The 21,756-nt window shown below is 44.5% G+C and overlaps 4 protein-coding genes across 4 annotated transcripts; 3 read left to right on the forward strand and 1 right to left on the reverse strand.

Annotated features, from left to right (window-relative positions):
- Nucleotides 1-27: 27 nt before the first annotated feature.
- Nucleotides 28-2,133, forward strand: F5Y00DRAFT_201114 (DNA polymerase subunit Cdc27). Its single transcript, XM_048005346.1, has 4 exons — nt 28-228; nt 294-349; nt 408-628; nt 679-2,133. Exons 1-4 carry the CDS (start codon nt 175-177, stop codon nt 1,650-1,652), a joined length of 1,305 nt encoding a protein of 434 aa, XP_047860324.1. The 5' UTR covers nt 28-174; the 3' UTR covers nt 1,653-2,133.
- Nucleotides 2,134-4,477: 2,344 nt separating this feature from the next.
- Nucleotides 4,478-9,350, forward strand: F5Y00DRAFT_248902 (uncharacterized protein). The gene is made up of 2 exons (XM_048009511.1): nt 4,478-4,975; nt 5,192-9,350. The coding sequence occupies exon 2, from the start codon at nt 5,219-5,221 to the stop codon at nt 8,741-8,743; it is 3,525 nt and encodes a 1,174-aa protein (XP_047860325.1). The 5' UTR covers nt 4,478-4,975; nt 5,192-5,218; the 3' UTR covers nt 8,744-9,350.
- Nucleotides 9,351-9,686: 336 nt separating this feature from the next.
- Nucleotides 9,687-12,429, reverse strand: F5Y00DRAFT_248903 (ATP-dependent RNA helicase dbp-7). Its single transcript, XM_048009512.1, has one exon. The coding sequence runs from the start codon at nt 12,269-12,271 to the stop codon at nt 9,962-9,964; it is 2,310 nt and encodes a 769-aa protein (XP_047860326.1). The 5' UTR covers nt 12,272-12,429; the 3' UTR covers nt 9,687-9,961.
- Nucleotides 12,430-19,469: 7,040 nt separating this feature from the next.
- On the forward strand, nt 19,470-20,550 carry F5Y00DRAFT_248907 (hypersensitive response-inducing protein). Its single transcript, XM_048009513.1, has 2 exons — nt 19,470-19,913; nt 19,973-20,550. The coding sequence occupies exons 1-2, from the start codon at nt 19,789-19,791 to the stop codon at nt 20,277-20,279; spliced, it is 432 nt and encodes a 143-aa protein (XP_047860327.1). The 5' UTR covers nt 19,470-19,788; the 3' UTR covers nt 20,280-20,550.
- Nucleotides 20,551-21,756: the final 1,206 nt, after the last annotated feature.

The raw sequence follows: 21,756 nt of genomic DNA on the forward strand, positions 1-21,756 counted from the left end.
TAACGCGTCTTTCTTTTTCAGACGCGATTTCCAGCTTTAAAGTGATATGCCAATCTTTCTCACCTTAAGAATTACTTCAATTGTCTCCAAATGATAAAGAACGAAATATACTGTATCTTGTCCGCTTATACTGCAAGCTAGACTATTTGATTATTCGTGAAATTTACGGGCAATATGGAACCCTATAAGCAGTATCTAGCCCAGAAGCTCCTCACCGAGGATCAAGTCGTAAGTTATAAATACATCATATAACCAGAACTCACAACATCTTATTAACGCACCTATTTTTAAAGGTGACTTATCGCCTTCTGAGCCGGGCATTGAAGGTTCATGTCAATACTGCTAAAGAGTAAGTATTTCCTACACAATGGAAGGAAATTAAAGAGCGCTAACGGTTTTTTTTATAGGATGCTCTATGATTTTCATAAATGGCAGAACGATAAACGTCCTGGATCTCTTCATGCCACATACCTCGTATATGGTACTAAGAAGGCGACGGTAAAAGTAGAAGAATCGGACGGCGATGTGAAGATGACCGATTCTCAAGATGCGGAAGAGATGCATGTTCCCCTCTCAGATGAAGTCCCTACTTATACGCTCTCTATAGTTAAAGAGGAACAACTGCAAGGTTAGTAGATATGCTTCGATTTTAATGTTGGTCTAGCTAACAAGAGGTAGATCTACTGGCAGAGTATGATGAGGTTACCTCGATACACATCTACAGCTTGGCGCCTCATCCCCTAAAAGATCTTCAGCTCTTGGCCGATACTGCTCGACAAGTACTAGAGCTGTCTACAGCGGGCGATGTTCCAGCTTCGAGCAAAGTCTTCGGTTCAATTGCCAATCCTAATGTGCGTAGGAGGGAACGTCGTGGGCCAGCACCTAAGCCTATTACGAGTACACCCACCCTTAAAGCTGCACCAAAGGCCGAAAGCAACCAGGAGACAGAGCCTACCGATATTAAGGAGGAGCCTAAGGTAGCACCTCAAGCCAATGTTAAAGGATCAACTTCGGCTACTACTGCTACTAAGAAGTCTGCTGCTGCTGCTTCACTGAAGCGACAGAGTTCTTCTGGAATTGGGCAAATGTTTGCCAAAGCAGCTGCCAAGCCGAAGAAACCTGCCGCTAAGGCTGCAGCGAGCGCCGCCGAGGAGGACCAAAAGATGGCCTTGTCTGATGATGGAGAGGACGACGTCGTGCCGATGCCGGAGGTCAAGCAAGAGTCAGAGAGTGCTAGACAATTGAGGAAGAATCGCCAAGCCGAACTTCGTCGTATGATGGATGAGAGTGAAGAAGAGGAAGAAGAGAAAGCAGAGAGTCCTGCTGAGGAACCCATGGAGGAGGACGAGGAGGAGCCTTCACCCGAACCGGAACCTAAGGCAGAAGAGCCCGCGGAAGTAGTATCGAGCACAGGCGATGGTAAACGTAGGGGAAGACGACGAGTCACGCGCAAGAAGCAGGTCATGGATGATAAGGGATATTTGGTTACGATACAGGAACAGGGTTGGGAATCATTTTCCGAGGATGAAGCTCCGCCGCCGCCCAAACAAAAGCCTCAGCCAGTCAAGGCAGAACCCGCTGCGAAGCCCAAGAAGGCGGCAGGCAAGGGCCAGGGACAGGGCAACATCATGTCCTTCTTTTCGAAGAAGTGAGGTCGTTACTATATACTTGGAGGTTCGTGGGTTAAAGCCGGTCGTGGGAAATATTAACTGAATAGTCCACGAGATTCTCAAATTACAAGAAGGGTCTATTGGTCCTGGGATATTCGTAATGAAGCAGGAGGTTTGTCATCGTCAACAAAATTTATGGCATACTACTATATTCAGAAATGATATTTCTCCTCGGTCCATAAGTTATCCTACCATTTTAAATTAATGCCTACCCCCGATGTATATACTTAGTAGGAATGATCTTGGCAAGATCTGTCATTTAATTATACGTATGAGACCCTACTGTGCCAGCCTTCATGATCGATACTCTTCTCTTTTGGTGATGTTCTTATTTAACTATGTTATTGGTATAAACTGCTACGATTAAGAACGAATATAACTATCAACGTCTTTCTCTCCTTTAACAATCTAGATACAATATTTAGAGGGGAAGCAATTAAGCCAGTGCAAATATTTTAGCCCAGGTGTATGAACTCCGAGATAATTGTTTTCATCAGAAACGAATGGACTCACCTCTGGTATAATGCAATAATATCTTGAATAGAATAGAAGAGCGAGGTTTAAGGACATGCAGGTTGAATGAAACTTGGTTTGAACCAGCAGCGATTGTCAATGACGAGAAGATCCTGAAACCCTTACGAGTCGGCGGCGCCCACAGCGTGTGCTCATGCTTTGTTCAGATATGTGCACCATCGACGATTGACGACGTATGGGTCCGCCTACATGAGCAATCGAACGGAAACACTACGGAGGGTTAAACCATCACGTCTCGGTTGCAGTGCAGCAGAGTCCTGCATATGAGTCATGCAAATTGCTTACACATAGGCGTGGGTGACGTTAGTAAATAAGGCAATGCTTTTCGACTAGGAGTGATCGTCGTAGGCTATTTGTGTATAGACAATACACACATGCGCACTAAGATGAGGCTAGAAGATCGAGAAGATTACTTTGCAAAGACTTCCAAGCGTTTCAGGTAGGAAATTACATATGAATACGAGCAATAAGGGAGTCCGTCTGACGTCGGAGAGCCACGAAAGAGAAAAGGATTCGGGAATTTACGTAAGCGGCGAAAATAGATGGACAACGGGGAAACTATCGAGGCCGACGGCGGGACGGGGATAGGGTTCGGGGCTCGGATGATGAGAATCGGTGTTTGCAAGGGTCCATACGTAGGGCAAGCGAGGAAGCGTCGCGGAGCATTTTCGTATGTAGCAGGGAAGCTTAGAGAATGGAGTTGAGAGTTGGGTCCCGTGAACCGTTTTTCTGCATCTTCGCACATGGCAATCCTTTTTGATTTTCAAGGACCCAAGGTTGTTTCTCCCCCACCTGCCCACTTAGGGCCTCGACGCGGCTGAATGGACGGATGGATGAATGGATGTCGGTTGTTTAAAAAATTGTTACTAATACATAATCCATGGGTAACTTCGAGACATCAAGTAACTTGGATTGGTAACAGCTTAGGTTAGGTATCGCGTCGCGTGTGCTTGAGCTTCGGTGAGTTAAAGTTGACCGGAGAGTGATAAAATAAGAATACTATGTAATTGGTGGAATTAATGGGACGCTCTGGAGTGTTTATTCCTTTACATATTTTTCTTGTTTCTTTCTGATCCTCCTATTAAGATCCGCGGCTTATTAGCTTGACTTGTCGTGGGCATAAATCTCGACAAGATTGCCGTTACGTCGTGACACTAATTCATACAAGCTGGGATTTTTCTCTCAGCTTGCGACTTCGGTCATCATTATAATATCGGTAATAACTAGACAAACAGACGTCGAGGGAATGATATTTCTTGCCACCGCCAAGTTTCATTGCCGGCCCCTTACAGAATAAATCCGGGGAACTAAGCTCGATATCATGAACTACCCCCTCCGTAATAGCTTCATGCGTTCGCGGTGCGTAGCGAGTGCCGTAGCTGTAGGTGATGATGCACCTGAGGGCACGGGGCATAAGCCTTCTTCGGATCCCGACAGACTGGGATCGAGATTCCGGCTTTACCCACGCTCAAGGATAGTGGCGTTGCCTCATTGGGCATGTCGGCCACGCGTGAACGAATCACGGCTCTGATCTCCAGGGCCGGGGTCCTACACGCGTCCTAATTTTCCCGGTCTGCTCTTTTAACTTGAGCGAAAGAAAAAATTGCTTCCGAACATGCCGTACGCTAATCTGCCCTCTATGCTATTCTCAGCTGTAGCCTGGCATCCATGATTTCCAGGCAATAACGTAGCTTCGTCATTGTATTAGACGGCTAGAGACAATCTGGCCTCTAGCTGATCTGCTACAAGGCAGTACGCAATCTACATGTATGTATATTTAGGATTGCCTTGAAAATGAATGACGAATTCGAGATCTGATTAGTCTGTTTATTGTTCGGCCGGGGGTTATCTGGCTGCCTGGGAGCTCAGGTAGGTTACCTTCGTCACAAGGCGTTTACTTGCAGCAAATTAACCTGTAGCCGTCCGGACGTGCATGTGTTGGTGTTTTTCATGTTGAGCTACATCTGTATGTCGTAATCTGATGTATTGAAGTTGTGTTACTTGCTACTATTTTGAGCCTGAGCATAATAGTAGCTTATGCCCTATTCTTTCTTGATAATACGTATTTTCAATGTCTCCGACCTATCTCGGGCTGTAGTGTCTGATTTAAAAATGCACTGGTCGAGTTACACCAAACCATGAAATCCAAATAAAATTATAGAGGGGTGAGGGGCATACCTAAAGCTAGTGGTCGAGGCTGCATTAGGCGAATTGTTTAGATATGTAGTTCGCATACTGTATAGCTATACGTATCTGTATACTACCTATGTAACCTAGAGTCTGCCATAGTGAACATTGAGCAGTAACTGGCTTCCCGGATCCTTCCTTCTTAGCCCCGGGCTCCACTGTGTTAATTGGAAGTCTATAGAAATGTAACCCCAAAAGGCCGACTGGAAGTTATCAGCAATAGAAAGAACCGGAGAAGACGTTAGCATAGGGCTAATGCGCGCAGCACACCCTGGACCTTTCCTTCTAGGTCCCTAGACTCCTACCCTAGACACCCTAGTCCCCTGCAACTGTGTAAAGTTTAGGTGCAAAGCCAAAAAAAAATTTACCATCTCCCAAATTTTATTATCGCAGAATTCCAATATCATCCACCAAATCCCATCCACACCAACCCATTCATTTTTCATGAGATTCTTCTCTTCTCTCTCTGTTCACTTCTTTTCAACCAATTCAAATCGTTTCTTATTTATAAAATTGGCGCGTTTGTTTGACGGCTACAGTGCTGTCAAATGAACCTGCAACTACCGATTTTATCCTTTCTCTATGTAAGTCGTCATCGATTTGGTTATGTTCTTTGCTAGCTCTGTCGCGGCGGCGAAAGAAGAAGAAAAATATTTCGTACCTTAGGTACTTGAGATAGCCTACCGAGATTAGGTTACGCGCGCACAGAACACTCTTTTTTAGATCGCCTTTCTACTTTTCTTCAAATGTAAGAAACCTATTAGAATTATACTAACTAGATTTCCTTCTGTCTTCTCTAGTCCCCCTCCCCTCCTGGTGTCATCTAAATGCCCACCATTTATTCGTCCCTGTACCAAAATTTCATCCGTCAAGGATTTGCGAAATCTTTCACCCACGGCTACGCGCAATCTGTCGTAGCTGCTACACATCCCCATGTTCTAAACTCGCAGAACCGTCCGTCGTTTGCTCGACGTAACAGTCAGCGCGTCGGACGCCTCACTAGTCTCCAGCTTCAAAATGCCTTCCATAGCTCGAATCCGAATGCCCGACATGAGCTTCGCCACGAGAAAGATGGGAGCCATGGAAACCTGGATGCCTACTTTGAGGCATTGAGGAAGCAGCAGGACAATGGCGACATCGAGAAAGAGTGGACTCAATTTCAGTTTCCTAAACCCATCGAGTGGAAGCCGAATGCTTCGGCTGTCCTCGAGGATCCCGAGTCCAATGCGCTCGATGTCGATGTTCTAGAGGCCGCTGAAACTAGTCAGAATGCCGGCGAGGATCTACCGGTTCCCGTTGACATAGATGTTGCATTGGCGCATATCGACGCCGCTATCGAGAAGGAGATCGAAGCTCGCGAATTCCGAGAAGCTTTAGAGAGCCCCGCGTGTTCTCTAAGAGCATCGACCCCTTCTATCGTGAGCGGCGTTCAGTCCCGAGCTAGGTCCCCCGTTCTCGAAAGGCCAGCGACACCTGGTATCTCTCGCACAGTAACACCGCCGGTTGATCCCCAGTCCAAGAGCTACGCCGACCATCTAACGAAGCTTTCTGAAGATGGTCGATATGCTGAGATTCCTGCTGTCTTCGAGGCCATGCTTGTTGCCGACATCAAACCTACAGCCGCGTCCTACAATGCCCTGCTGGTCGCCGCTATCCACATCCCTACCGAGAAGATCGAGGTTGTCTCCAAGGCCTTGGATGTCTATGCTGACATGATGCGACGGAAGGTCACTCCAGATAGCGACACGTACAACATTCTAGTTGGCTTATTAGCTGCTCGATGTATGGAGGTGTCCACTCTCAAGAAGGGCTTGGAGGATAAGCGTCTCCGTTTTGGTGGTATGGATGAGCCCGGGAAGTTCATGTTCGCGTCGAATGAGCTGGAACACGCCATTCTGTCGGAAGACGACAGGCTCGACCTTGCCGTCAAGCTTTTTGAGACCTCTGTGTTAACCAACAGGGCCAACTACTCATCGGAAACCTATCATCAACTCATCTCGGCGTGCGCTCAGGCGGGCCGAGTCTCTGATATGCTGCACCTATTTGAGCATATGGAGTTGAGTGGTTCTGTCCCCTTTGCGGCTACCTTCCCTTCTATGATCACTGCATTTGCCAACACTGGTGATTTAGCCAGTGCTGTTGAGTGCTACAATGAGTACAAGGATCTTGCCGTCGCTCATGATAACGGCAAATACACCCTGATTGATCGGTTGGATTCGCAAGTCTACGCTTCGGTAATCAACGCATACGTCATCAACGACAAGCTTAACGGTGCTATGAACTTTTACGAGAAGATTGTCAAGTCGTATGGAGTTGGTGCTGCCGAAATTCAGGACGCCATCATTAGCGGTGGATTCGTAAAAGGATTTACTGCAAGGGGAATCTACCACGAAGCGCTTCAATGGGCACAGGCTATTGAGAATGAGGCTCGCTTAAGCGCTCTGGCGGATATTGCTACTGCTGCTGCCGATTTTGGCGACCGACATACCGCAACCGCTGCATTTGCCCGCATCCCTACAATGTTCCAGGGTATTGCAACTCCGGCGATGGCCTTGCTTGCCCTTAGTGTTCGTCATGGTGATGTCCCAGCTGCCGCTCGATATTGGCACATCCTCAGTAGCCCTGAGATCAAGGTTGATTCATCTTTCATCGAGCCGGCAGCCATGTATGCGGTCGCGATGATTGGTTCTGGTCAGGTTGCTGAAGGGTTAGCCCAGTCCGAGATGATGTTCCAACGAATTCGAGCTGCCGAAACCGACGCAAGACCGAACCTCGCTGATGAACTGGAAGAAGGCGCCGAATTCATATCTAGGTTCATGGCTACCCGTGGGGTTGTGGATCCTCGTGAAATCGCTACTCCAGTCAGCTTTGAGCAACAGGTCTTCACTGCATCGCCTTACCCTTCAACCCCCACTGTCTCAAGCTATGAGGATAACTTCGACCCGTACGCGCACAACACCGATTTCAAGGGTTCATCCATTATCTCTGATGAACTTGAGGGTGCACACGGACGCAAGGGACCCCGGCTCCATGAGGCGCTAACGCGTTTCCGCAACATGCGACGTGCAGGACGTCACCCCAGATACATCACCTACGCCAAGATGATCTCTGCTGCGGCGCGAGACGGCAAGATGGACCTGTGTCACGAAGTTCTAGCTACGGCACGAACCGATGTGCCTTTCCTTCCTCAATACTCTGTCGTCCGTTACGGTTGGTCTTCTATTCTCGATGCTATGGTTGGAGCTTGCTTGACCCTTGGCGACCGTGTCCTGGCAGAGCAGTACCATCTTGAGCTTCTTGAGATGGGAGCTGCTCCCTCGGCAAATACATTTGGTCTCTATATTACTACCCTCAAGGAATCTACCAAGACCTTCGACGAAGCCTCGGAAGCTGTCAAGATTTTCCACCGGGCTAAGGCTGAGGGTGTCGAGCCTTCATCCTTCCTGTATAATGCCCTAATTGGTAAGCTTGGCAAGGCCCGCCGCATTGATGACTGCCTCTTCTACTTCGCTGAAATGCGTGCCCTCGGTATCAAGCCAACCAGTGTCACTTATGGAACGATTGTCAACGCTCTGTGCCGTGTTAGCGACGAGAAGTTTGCCGAGGAGCTTTTTGATGAGATGGAGTCAATGCCCAACTACAAGGCTCGTCCAGCCCCGTACAACAGTATGATGCAGTTCTTCCTCACCACTAAACGCGACAAGACCAAGGTCCTTGCATACTACGACCGAATGCAAGCCAAGGGAATTGCGCCAACTGCTCACACATATAAGCTTCTTGTTGACACTCACGCTACTCTCGAACCTGTGAACATGACCGCCGCTGAAGTTGTCTTGGACATGATTCGTGCTTCTGGCCAGAAGCCCGAGCCGGTACACTACGCTTCACTCATTCATGCTCGCGGCTGTGTCCTCCACGACATGCAGGGTGCCAGGAAGATCTTCGACTCGGTTATGAGTGACCCCAGCATTCACCCCAATGCATGCCTTTTCCAGGCGTTGTTTGAAGCTATGGTTGCGAACCACCAAGTCGCGGATACCGAGGCGCTCCTATCCACAATGAAGCAGAAGCGCGTTGAGCTTACACCTTACATCGCGAACACTCTCATCCACGGCTGGGCTGGCGAGAAGAACATCGACAAAGCCTCCTCAGTCTACAACAGCGTCGGCCGTGAGAAGCGCGAGCCTAGTACGTACGAGGCAATGACTCGGGCCTTCCTCGCCGTAGAAGACCGCGAGCGTGCCAAGTCAGTAGTAGGCGAGATGCTTTCGAGAGGATACCCTAGCGCCGTGGTTAACAAGGTCCTCGAGCTCCTCGGTGGTGGCAACGGCGAAGAAGCTGTTGTCGTGTAAGAAACATTCATGAAACGATCGTTGCCTAGATTTTCTATTTTCTGTCTATTCCCTTTGTTCTTTGCTTTAAATGCGATACCCCCCGTGTTGTGCAGCAAGAGGTTGAGGCGATTTTTTTCTTCCGGGGGTGGTCGGTTGAAGCGAAGGGCACTGTTGTCACAAGCGGGCCAGGCGTTTTACGGAACTTGCATATAAAACGGTTATTACGGACACCAGGTACTACAGCCTTACCAGGGAAAAGGGATGGCGGGCATCGGCTGGCATGTCGGTTTTATTATAGACAAATCTCCACTTTACATATACCATGGACGACGAAACTTCCATACAAGTGTTGAGTCGAGGGATCTAGGAGAGAAGGATCCTGGGGTTTTGTTTGGGCAGGTTTAGCCCTCGAGATACATACGTTTACGGTTGGGATCTCGGTCGGTTAATGGCATGGCATGGCATATGGATTCATATGCTTGTGTTACTACCACGTACATATTTTGGTATAGTGGTATATGATTCATGATGAATTCATAGGGAGTAACACGGCGTGGTATGGTATGATATGGCATGGTAATCCTGCCCTGTATGATAGAACTAATACCATGGAAGTTCGTTCTAATGAATGCGTGTTTGAATTATGCTGTGTATTGTTTGGTATTTTAATGATGGGAGCTGCTTGACTGATTCGTCTTTATATTCTTTGGCCGCTCTACGAAGTAGTTATACGATGAAGAAAGGGGTATAAGTAACACCTTTCACTACTCACGCCCTCGCATCCCCTATTGACCTGTAACATGCTAAATCACATATTGGTTATCACAAATCCGAGCTATGAGAACAAAATAGTACAGTACTTGACATAGGGGTAAAAGCCTTACTGTGTATGTATATCATGAGAATAGCTTCGTATCCCATATTAGCCAAGTCATTTTTTCTATTACATAATTGATTTCATCGTCAGGTAATAGCTCAATCAGTGAATATATCGATAGCAACATACATATGAGAAATGGTAGTGATGTTTTATACGAACTAATCCGTGTTATACTAACCACGCCAACAATGCTCTTCAAGCGTCCGTATCAAGTATTCCCAAGATAAATAATAAATAATGATTGCAGCCAACACTTATGCGCTCGTAACTCTTTTGTCTATACCTTCGCAATGAATTTCATCTGGACAATATAATCAACCCCCTACCCCTACCACAACCCCTTCCAGAAAACCGCCTCACCCAATATTAAACTCCCCAGCCGCACTCATAACCTGCTTCATCTTCATCCTCATCCTCCTCGCCGCATCCTCATCCACCGCCCCAGCGCTCGCTCCATCCTCCCCATCACCATCATCACCCTTCTTCTGCCCACCAGCACCAGTCTTCTTCTGCTGACCCGGCTTAATCGTGCGTCTGGACGGCCCGCCTCCAATCCCGCCCGGCGCCTCGCGCAAACCGAAGCTCTTGGCCGTGTGGCCTAGGTGCAACTGCGTGATGTCGAAGTATCCGCGCTCGTCGCGCACATGCGTCGCGTACGCGCGAATATGCGAGCGGAAGGCCTGGCGCGCCGCGTCTAGAAGCTTCGAGTTGCTGCCTTCTTTTGCGGAGGCTAGGAGGCGTTGTTCTATGTGTAGTTGGAGGGCTTCAGCGCGGGAGTTGGGAGTCTGGCGGTCTGAGACTAGAGTCTGTGGCTCGGAGGTGTGGTCTGGTCTAGGTAGGGATATGGGTGTTACGAAGCCCTTCTGCAGAGTTGATTCGTAAGATTGGGGCACGAGAGCCGAGGCGGATTTGAGAAGTTCGACGTAGCCCTCCTCGCAGCCTGGTTGGAGGAAGAGTGTCGCTTTACCGGGTCGGCCCGCTCGCGCGGTTCGACCGATGCGATGGACGTGGTCTTCGACGCTGAAGGCTGGATCATACTCGATGACAAGATCCACAGCGGGCACATCAAGACCACGCGATGCGATGTCGGTGGTGATGAGGACGCAAGGATTTTGCGAATTGTGGAAGGCGGCAAGCGTGGACGTGCGAACAGGTTGCTGGAGGGAGCCATGAAGCTTTAGAAGAGTTATATCAGGGTTTGCCGGCGATGTGATATAGGCAGCACCAGCAACAGTATCTTTTGTAAGGGGTGATTCGTCGGATGAGGGTTGGGATTGTGCAGAGCGGAGTAAGTCGAAGTGGAAATCGACCGAGTCGGCGCAAGATATGAAAACAATGGCTTTCATAACTGACCCTTTGCGGGCGAATGTTGATTTGAGTAATGCTATCAGTGTTACCAACCGCAGTTTAGCTGGAACAACCGCATATGATTGCTTGAGTTGAGATGGTGCACTGAAGGTAGCGTCGTTGGCCGCAGCCACGGTATTGTTCTCGTCCTCGGACTTAGAAGCTGTGATGTGGATGGCGTCTTGTAAACTAATCTCGCCCAGCTTTTGCACGTTCATCTTCATCGTTGCCGAACAGAGAACGGTAACACGACGTTGCGGTAGGGCGGCGAGGGACACACCCTCTTTATTAGACTTTTTTAATTCTTCTTTTCGAATCTTTCCCACAATACTCTTCAGCTCTTCCTCGAACCCCATCTCCATCAACCTGTCGCCTTCATCAAGGATAAGCCATCTTACAGTGCCAACGTCGAGCACCTTAGTATTGTCCAGATGATCAACGAGACGACCAGGAGTAGCGATCAATATGTTGACGCCCTTCCTCAAGCGAGCCTTTTCAGATTTCTTACTCTCTCCACCTATCACGGTAGTGCTTACAATCCAGGGAGCGCAACGTAAAACTTTCTCCAAAACGGTAGCTATTTGCTTGCACAGCTCCCTTGTCGGTGCTAAGACAAGAGCAAATAGGCCTGAATCGCGATGTATACGGGTTCCAGTGGTAGAGCCGTCGTCATGGTGACTCAGGTTCATAATTCGCTGTATAATAGGAAGTAGATAAGCTAAAGTCTTTCCTGAACCTGTCTCAGCCTGCAAGAAAGCATCGTTATCGTCCTTTATTAACGGTGGGATGCTATTTTTTTGTATTGAAGTCGGGGCCTTCATCTCCAGCTTTGACGACAGGTGCTGGGCAATGCGCGGCGACAAGCCGAGAGCGCGGAAGTTTTCGGCCTCGTCGGATAATGGGGCATTGGATGGCTTTGCAGGTTCGGCATCCTCAACTGGATCCTCGAAGACTGTTGTGGGTGTTGGGTTAGATGTGAATAAACTGGATGTGATGCCGCCAGGTTTGTTAGATGCGCTGCCCGACCTAGTGCCCGTACTAAATGTATTATCTAATTGCCCATTCTGGTGGTCAAATGTCTTCTGGCGCTTCACTGGCCTTTCGTTCTGGTCGTGAAATTGGCGAAAATCTCGTCGGTCGTTGGACAGCGGGGTGGAATTGGCTGAGCTCGTAGGTCCATCTAAAGACCCATCGCGATTCTTCTTTGCGCTTCGTTGAGCATGGACACGATCCCTCCATCGGCCACCTGTGAACTTGACCTGCTTCTTGAGCGGCGCATCGCCGAGGTCGAAATTTAAAAGTAAGCCGCCGTCAGCCATGGTGATGTGATTCTGTATGTGTGGTCAAGAATATTGAAGCAGTGAAAAGCGACAGAATCGTCCGAGACTTTTTAGTGGAGTATTCGACGTTATTTCTTTTAGCGCATATATATGTTTAATAGCATGATGCTATTTTATCGATAAGATAGGTATACCAGGTATACCATAACCACACATTATCCACTTATCTCAGCCTTATACTTCGTAAGACGAATTTATTATTTTACTGTCCGAATTACAAATCAAGTTAATATTTGGAATGAGGCTCTTACTACCCTTGCTTCACTCCCAATGCCGCTCTCGCTTTCTAGCATCCAGAGCCTACATATAACGTTGCGATACTACAACCCAGGTAGGTACCTAGGCAGGCAGGCAAGGGGACCTCCCGGGGACCTCGGCAAAACTTGCTATTCTGCTTGAGCGGCATTGGTGGTTTGTAGCTGGCTGGCTCTTGAGTTATTGGTCCGTAGAAGGTTAAGAAAATCGGCGATAGGATCAAACGTAATATTACGATGGCGAGCCTAGCTGAACGCGGAGGTAATCTCTACTTATTTAGGTACGACAAGACAAGGCTGCGAGATATTATCCTGGTCTTATTACCTCAGCCATGCATGGCCATTGAAACCGTCGCGCGCAGCAATGACTTTCAGGAAAGATGCCTCCGTGTTGGTAGCCACTCCGCAACCCAGACAATCCAAATACCCTCCAGGTATGCCACGTCGCTTACGAATCGAACCGATGGCATTACAGGGCTGATCTCTGGCTGCATTTCCAGTCAAGGCGAGGGGGGAAGCCACGTAGGATGCAATAGTCTGAACTTGCACAAGTGATCTCAGGCACGAAGTACTTACCTAAGTTGGTATGCAGCCATACAATCGTGTCGGCCATTTCCAAGGATCATTATAAAGGTAGCCAACTAATATCAAGGGTTGCATCTTAGCTCCTGCATAGTGGCCGATGAAGCTATCACTTTACTTCTTCTAGAAAAGGTGTGGGTAAGATTAGTAGTATCTAGTAAGTCGAAACGGAAGATACGAGCCTCACGTCAACCAGAGCCTCTAGCTGGCTTTATAAGAGATCACAATTGCGCATCGTTACTCGACTGTTTTATCATACAGACCCAAGTATTGCCGCATCATTCCTTTTCGTAACCTTTAAGCAGCTTTTGGATAGGAATACAGCATAATTTTCTGAAGCTTATCTTGAAGTCATCTTACGGTCTACGCCTCTAACAGTCACAAATTCAACCATGGCCGCTAACGATGGTGAAGCGGGTAATACGATAATGGAACAGATCTTGGATCTTAAATCTTTTCTTGAGGGACTGGATAATTCCCCAAACAGGCTTGATGCTAACAAGAGGCTGTTCGATCAGAGGTTGGGCCGGCTTCCATGGGGTCAGATCAACTATCACACGAATGATTCCAATGACGAAACCGTCTTGCATGTTGCAGTTCGCCAAGGTCTTGCATGGGCAGCCGAATCTCTTCTTAGTGCAGGAGCGTCTGTTTCAGAGCAGGATTACATGAAATACCAGCCATTGCATGTAGCCTGTGAGACGGGCAATTATCAGATGGTTAGATTGCTTCTGGATCACGAAGCTGATATTCAAGCAGAAGACTATGACGGGTGGTCTCCCTTACATTGGGCTTCTTTGAATGGGCATATAGAAGTCGTGAGGTTCCTTCTAGAATCAAGGGCTAACGCCCTAGCGACCGATGACTATGGAGATATGCCCATTCACATAGCCGCCAGCCATGATCATTCAGAGACGGTGGAGCTATTCCTCTCATACAATGTTAATGTTAATGTTCTTGGAAAATGGGGCATGACGGCATTACACCGCTCTGCCTGGGAGGGACATAGCGAAACTATGAAAATTTTACTCGAAAAAGGGGCGAATGTCGAAATAAAAGATGTGGATGGGTGGACTCCATTGATGGCAGCGACGAAGGGACAAAGGCTAGATAGTATGAAGATTTTACTGGATAGGTATGGGTACGACCAAGCGAATATTCAAGACGACATAGGTGCGACACCACTCTTAGTGGCAACTGAATATGAGGATTTGGAGGCCCTAGGTATACTATTGGAGTATTGGCCCGATGAAAACAAGCGTAATCCCGACGTCTACAAGAGGCTCCTTTTATATGAAGAGTCAACTCCCAAGGAGGGAAAATTGAAGATGCAAAAGTCTATCCTAGACGCTCTCAAATTTGACCAGGAAATTTACGACGAGGCTCTTTTTTGGGCAGCAGCAAAATTTGAGAGGCATAAAATTGCGAAGAAACTTCTTCTTGGGAACCCGGACCTGGAGACGAACCAACTCAGCGTTATTGAGTTGGCTACTCAACAAAAAAACCCGGACGTGCTCTGGTGGTTTATTGCGACTTCCCCACGCACAGATGAAATCACCGAAAACATCAATTCAGCCAAAGATATGGCAAAAAAAGCAATGGACCGAGAACGAGTTGGGGCAGAAGGTGGTGGGATAGAGGTGGAAAACACCAGGAGACGAGAAGGCAAGCGTGTAAATAAGCACAAACTTGAGGAAGATAACTACGATCCTACAACTTCCGCTGATGGAAATAGGCCCAGCGTTTGGAGACATATGATGGACATCTTGGAGGATCCTCAAATCGCGCAGGTTTATGAGGATAGTACTATTCTGGAGCCTCCACGACTAAAATCAGAGCATTCCGATTCCGTGAAAGAATTCGAAGCACTTATAGCCAGGTTTTACAAGGCCAAGCAAGTCTCCAGTACCATTCGAAGGACGCGAAACCTAGAGGATATTGTGTATGAGAACGGGCCTACGAAAATAATGACGGAAGCAATCTCTAGTTTGAAAATAACTATGGATAAGAACATCAAGAACAAAAGTAACGACGCTAAGGCGAGAAGACTTCAAGCTACATACGGCGAGGGTAACCTGAGGTTTACTTACATCCATTTGCCGGCTACGAATGTATGTATTCCTAATTATCTTGGCTGGCTATTACTAAACAAAGATAGATCGATTGGATGAAGGTAATAGAAATAGTCCATCTCGATTTCGATTTTCCAGTTTTTCGATTCTAAACATTGAAGATGTTGCTAATGGTTTCCTTAGGACTTGTTGTTAAGAATCATGGTCGATGAAGGAATGAAGAGTACCACTGCCAGCTACCATGAAGTCAGCTCATTTTTGCAAAGTACTTGGTTTGAAATCCCAGACCGGACATCTGAGTCACGATTCATGAGACCGCACTTTTTAGAGAGAGCACCGATTTCATCCACCAACAAGAAACAAGATGGAGGTTCATCACCGAAACCAAACGAAGAACGTAAAGTGACAGCTCCCAACGACGCGCAAGGCGAGGAAGCACAGGGTGGTGTCGTTCAAGACACCAATGACCATGATACTAATAACCAAGAATCCAAGAATCAAGGGACAACGAAGGGGACAGGTCAGGGAGAAGACAATTTCATCCCCAGCTCAGCTCTCTATGTTAGCATACCACTCACCTTGTTTCTTTATCGCTCTTGCTCTAACCTTGGTTTAAAATCATGAAATTATAGATGCCATTTCTCTCGTTTGCAATGCAGTCCGAACCTCCTGATATTTCTCAAGATTCGAGTCAAAACGCTAAGGAGGCGCAAGATAGACCAAGTCAAAAATCTGACGGGTTGATAGAAGCCTATAAAGGTTCAGTCGTTCATAGCTCTGCGACTCTTGATGAGGCATATTATCATTTCGATTTGGAGGATTTGGAAGCCCAAAAGGATAGAAAGGATCGCAATCGCACTCAAGTTGTTACTAAACAATTGCTGCAGAATGCCAAAAAGTCGGAAGAGGACCAACAGCCTAACAATGGCCAAGTGTATGAGGCCAAACAAGAAGAAAGCTGGCCGCTATTGCGAGTTAATCAAATTTGGATTTGGACGATAGACAAAAGTAAGTACACGTGGGTGTTATCCTGTATACCTGTATGCCTCCTTGCTAAGACGATATGCACAGAGTGGGTGATTAGCGCTACCTCACATCCAGTCGACGATGTAGAACAATCATGGCTCGAAGGATTTACCGAATACCTTAACAACCAAATAAAGGCCGGGGGCGCTCAGTCCCAGCCGGGGTCTACCGAAGACATGATGAAAGTAATCGTAGACTATTGTATTGGGTCTTACGAGCGGAGGCGAACTTCCCGAGGTCCCAATCATGACTGGCAAATCGGGCTGTCAATTCGCCAACTCTATTCAAACTATATCAATTATATCGTATGTCAGGTTCTTTTCACCATTATTGCATTGATGTTGATCATTTGGTAGGGACGTAAAGAGACCCGCCTCTTCTCCAACGTTCAAGAGCTTGAGAATGGACCAAATATTTCCAAGCGCAAAAATAATTTCAAAAAAGCTACCATCAAAGCCGAAGAGCTATTTGGCGAGATCAAAGACATCCGCGATGAGCTGAGTATTGTCAAATCAATCGTAAAATATCAAGATAATGTCCAGCGAAAACTCTTTAACAGGACCCCGACGGATTCAGGCCTTTCTGCAAGCTACGTTCTGGACGATATCATTGAAATGGAAAGTCTTGCAAGTAGGATTCAGCTTGCTGTGAGTGTTTCATCACCTTGAAATTTACTTTATTTCGTAGTCGCTTACATTGACTCCAGGTCAATTCCACACTCTCCTTATTGCAGAGTGAGATGGCAAACTTCCAAGCAGAAGAATCAGGGAGACAGGGCAAGACCTTGATGGCCTTCACTGGGATCACTTCTGTTTTTGTAAGTCTCAAATATTTGCAGTCGAAGGGAATTTCCTTAAGTCTTTCATTTACTAACCCTTATTAGCTGCCGCTGTCATTCCTTAGCTCTTTTTTCGCACTTAACTTTGAGAAGTTCTATGCGACTCCCGCCTGGGTTTTCGGGGCCATTTGTAAGAACACTATACTCCACTAACTTCCAGTTTACTCATTAACCTTGGTTTAGTCGGCGCCTCTTTCGGGTTTGGCGCCGTTGTGATCTATTTCCTTTATGTACATCGTTACGTGGTTGCTAACCCCAAACCTATTCTTGAGTATATCAAGAATGTCAAGAAAGACGCCAAGAAAGATGTCAAGAAGCAGGACAACGGTATAATTGAGCGAATTAAGTATATTAGAAAGCCCAAGGGTAAGTTCCACATATCGAGTACTGATATCTTAAAGTTCAGGAAGCCAATGTACTTCAAATACAAATCGCGATGCTAATGTGTCTAAAGGTCGTATGAGAGATGAAGAGGAAGGTTCGGATAACTCAATGATAACAGAGGGACAAAGAGAGGATAATGTTCGGACCAGTGTTGGGTCGTCGCCACCACACAACGATCATCAACCAAGTGATACCTAGTTTATGTATGGGAGAATAGACGGGATCGCGAGTCTCCTAGATCTTGTGCTCTTCGCATTTCGATACGCACGTTGTCTTTTCCAATATTTGATGGAGTGACATTGGATCTACTACCTAACACTAGAATCAGATATCAATAGGCTATTGTTTCCCTCTCACCATAGGTGGCATTGTGGTGATCGGAGCATGTTGTGTTGTCTATTCGATAATAGCAGTAGTTATTATGTAATGAATGATGAAGTTGAAATTAGAATTTTACCTGGACATACAACATTGTTGAATTCTGCAGGCGGTGAGGGGAGGATCAGCAGTAACCAGTGCACATGTATTGCTTCTAGTTGGCATTCATCCATTAAACCTCCACTTATATCAGGAGATATCTAGTTCGGGCTTAAGAAGACAGGTGATATGCCCCTTGATCGCGCATCTATATACACGTGTATTTTGATGCAGGACACGAGCCTCGTTGCAGCTCATTAACATATTAGGAAACATCCCCGTGGAAAATCTTTAGATTTGATAATAGATTCGATCAGATAGCCTATCTAACACCGCATGAGCTGTCAAGTTTCATTTATCTGAGTCTCGTGTTAAGTACTTATTTTTACAATCTGGTGTAACGCTAGCAGAAAGACGCCTGTAAAAATATAGGTATACTGTTAGGTAGGTGGTTAATAGTTTACTATGTAACCAAGGAATAGCATGCTTTACGTTGTACATTTAGTTTCAATGAAACCTTTTCATAGTAATATTATACTCATCCTAATGACTCTTGCTAAACATACTACATACTGTCTACTTGTTTAACAAGATATTGTTGAGGTACCTAGCTGAGTGAAGATCCTAAGAGGGCTGATTTTGAAACACCAGTCCCTAGGTATAGCACCACTTGTATAGACTTAGTTGACGGTGATTGGCTCCGGTTTAAGGCTAAATTACACTAGTAACACCTCGTATTCAGCTGCCGGTAGAGTGGTTCGCCCTAGCCTAGGGATGCGAATTTTATTATACCACTAGCGTATAATAACGTATAATAAAATATAATATTTCATAATAGATCTATTATACGCATAATGGATTAAACACCCCCGTTTATCCGGTGCGCTAATACTTAATCAGGGTAGCACTATGGATCCCTAGCAACAGTGACTTAAGCACTCATTGTAAATGAGGCCTGCAGCATGTAAACACAATACAACAACGATATTACTAATAATCTAGGGGAATTACAGCGCTATGTAATAGTGAAATTTCATCATGGTTTAGTATAGGTCACATCTAATTAAGTGTTTATGTAAGTTACTGCATAGAAAAAAGTCCACAAGTTGATGACCTCATAAGCGCATTATATATAACGTATAATGTACATAATACTCGCATTATACATAATAACGCATAATAGATCTATTATGCGCATAATGGGCATGCCTACCCTAGCCGTTGTGGATGCCAACTCCGGGGTATCGGCAAAGAAAGAGGAATGACGTAGCTAAGTTACATGCGGCAATTGTTACTTCGCCCAACTCAGCCTTCTTGTTTATCGTGAGAAGAGATTAGTCTTCTGGAACCGATGCAGTCATGACAAGTAGTTTTAATGGTGTAACTAGCTCTTCTCAATACATATCAAATAACAAGCTAAGCTAGGCAGTTCAAAGACACCCCCGGCGATCTCCTCGTTGTGTACTATACTAGCCCTACGGTAAACCCCTTCGTATTATTCGAACCTTGTAAATTTACGTAACATTGACAACAAATGTAACCTAACATCCGGCAACATGGAATCCAAAGAACCACCGTTACCTACTAGGGTGTATACACAAGTAGTTGAAACTGGTACCAGAAACTAAGGAGTTATACCTACATATGGAAAGGGGGCAACGTTGTCGTGACCCCCGCCTAATACGAGCTGGAGTTCATGCCCACCGTCTTTGGGATTGCCGATCGAACTGGGTTTGCTCCACTCGCGATGAGACTCACCCCAGATAGAATCAGTGATAGAATCAGTATAAAGACCCTTCGTGCATCCGAGTATGTTCTTCTTTTTCAGCCTCATCAGCACGCAATCACATTCAAACATTCGCTAATAACTCATCAACCTAATCAACTTAACTTTCGTTCACCCGAAAAACAACAACATTCAAAATGAAGTTCTCCGCCGCTATCCTCTTCGCTGCTACCGCCGCCGCCGTCACCGTCGACAAGCGTGACACCGTCTTCTCGGTCTCCGAGTTCTCGGCTGGCTGCGTCCGCCACAGCACTCAGTGCGTGTAAGTACTATTATCGACCCCTATATACTGTATATACCGATATACTAATAAATTTCTAGGTACTCCTTCACCGTCATCCAGCCCGGCACCATGGAGACCACTGGTGTCAAGTGCTCGGCTTCGGGCCCTGCCGGTCCCGGTGGTGAGCTCCCCGAGATCAAGGAGGGTACTTGCCAGCAGTCGTCCAGGACCTTCGACGTCACCAAGGGCCCCGACGGTCTGACCTTCACGGTCTCTCAGCCCGTGACCCCCTCCAGCAACCAGTCCGGTTCCCACCTCATCCCCAACTCCGAGCTCAAGACTACCAACGAGCCCAACGCTGTTGTTCAGAACTACGTCGGCCCTAGCAGCTTCAACCTCGAGTAACCTGTTGGTCTCGATACGAATGGACGGGTTTGAATCCCTTTAGCAAGCTTACAGCGTTTGGTATTTGGCGGGGACTATTGTAACCAGATTATGGTTGATGTTCCCAATAGTTATTAGATAGAATTTTGCGTGTTGAATATACAGAATATCGCATCATTTCTAGGATCATTTGATTAGTTGATTATGCATGTTATTTTTCTTCGCCGAAACGAAAGGGAATTAAGTGAACCGACTTATGTTTTATTCCCCACTTAACTTATATAAAGGTAGCTTATATAAAAGACTTAATATTATTTAACTTATATAAAAGTTTAATAAATTTATCCGTCGGAGACATTTTTTACGTTAAAACTCTTGGAAATTATTATGCGAAATTAATAAAGAAATGATAAATAATTAATAAGTAATTTATTAATAAATGATAAGAAAATTGATAAGAGATTTGATGTTTCCGACGGATTCTCACGTGCGAGCCTGCGAGCACGTGAAAACGCTTGCGCGAGCTTGCGAGTGCATGCGTTTTTTTAAATTTTAAAATAAAGTTTATATTATTATTAATTTTTAATGGGTATTTAATAAATAATTTAATAAATAATATAATTTAATTAATTAATATTTATTAAAAATTTAATAAATATTTATTTTATTTAATAATTATTATATTATTTAATAAATAATATAATTTAATTAATTAATATTTAATAAATATTTAATAAATATTTTATAAATATTAATTAAATAATAATAAATATTTATTTTAAATTTTATTATTTAAATAAATAACCATTTTTTATTATTTATTTAAATTATTATTTATATAAATAAATATATTTTATAAAAATTTATTAAATAATAAATATTTATAAATTAAATAAATTTTATTTTATAAATTTATTAAACTTTTATATAAGTTAAATAATGTATTATAAAATAAATTAACATTTTTAATTATTTAAATAATTTAATTAAAATTTAAAATTATATATATATTTAAGGTATAAAACTTTAATATATAAATAAAAATATAAGAAATTATAAGTAATTAAATTATTTTTAAATTATATAAAATTAATTAATTTAATATACTTTTTTAAATAAAGCCGTTAAATAAATTTAATTAAAATAACCTTAAATAACCCTTTTAATTTAATTTTATAAATTTAATATTTTAAAACGATTTTTTTTTAATTAAGTTTTTTTATTTATTTAAAATATTTTATTTTTTTTAAATTTTTTTATTTAAAGTTTTAACTACTTTTTTATTTAATAATTCTTTAATATTTATTAAATTAACTTAATTTTAAAATTTCTTAAATTTATCTTTATTTAATACTTTAATTAAATTGTTAATTATTATATTTTTAAATTTAACGTAATTAATATTAATATATTTTTTTTTAATTTTTTATTATAATTAATAATTATATATATTTATATATTTTAATTTAATTTTAAAAATTTTAATATTTTTATTTAT

This window comes from Daldinia vernicosa (assembly GCF_022497035.1).
Source record: "Daldinia vernicosa strain CBS 139.73 unplaced genomic scaffold F5Y00scaffold_76, whole genome shotgun sequence".
Lineage (NCBI taxonomy): Eukaryota > Fungi > Ascomycota > Sordariomycetes > Xylariales > Hypoxylaceae > Daldinia > Daldinia vernicosa.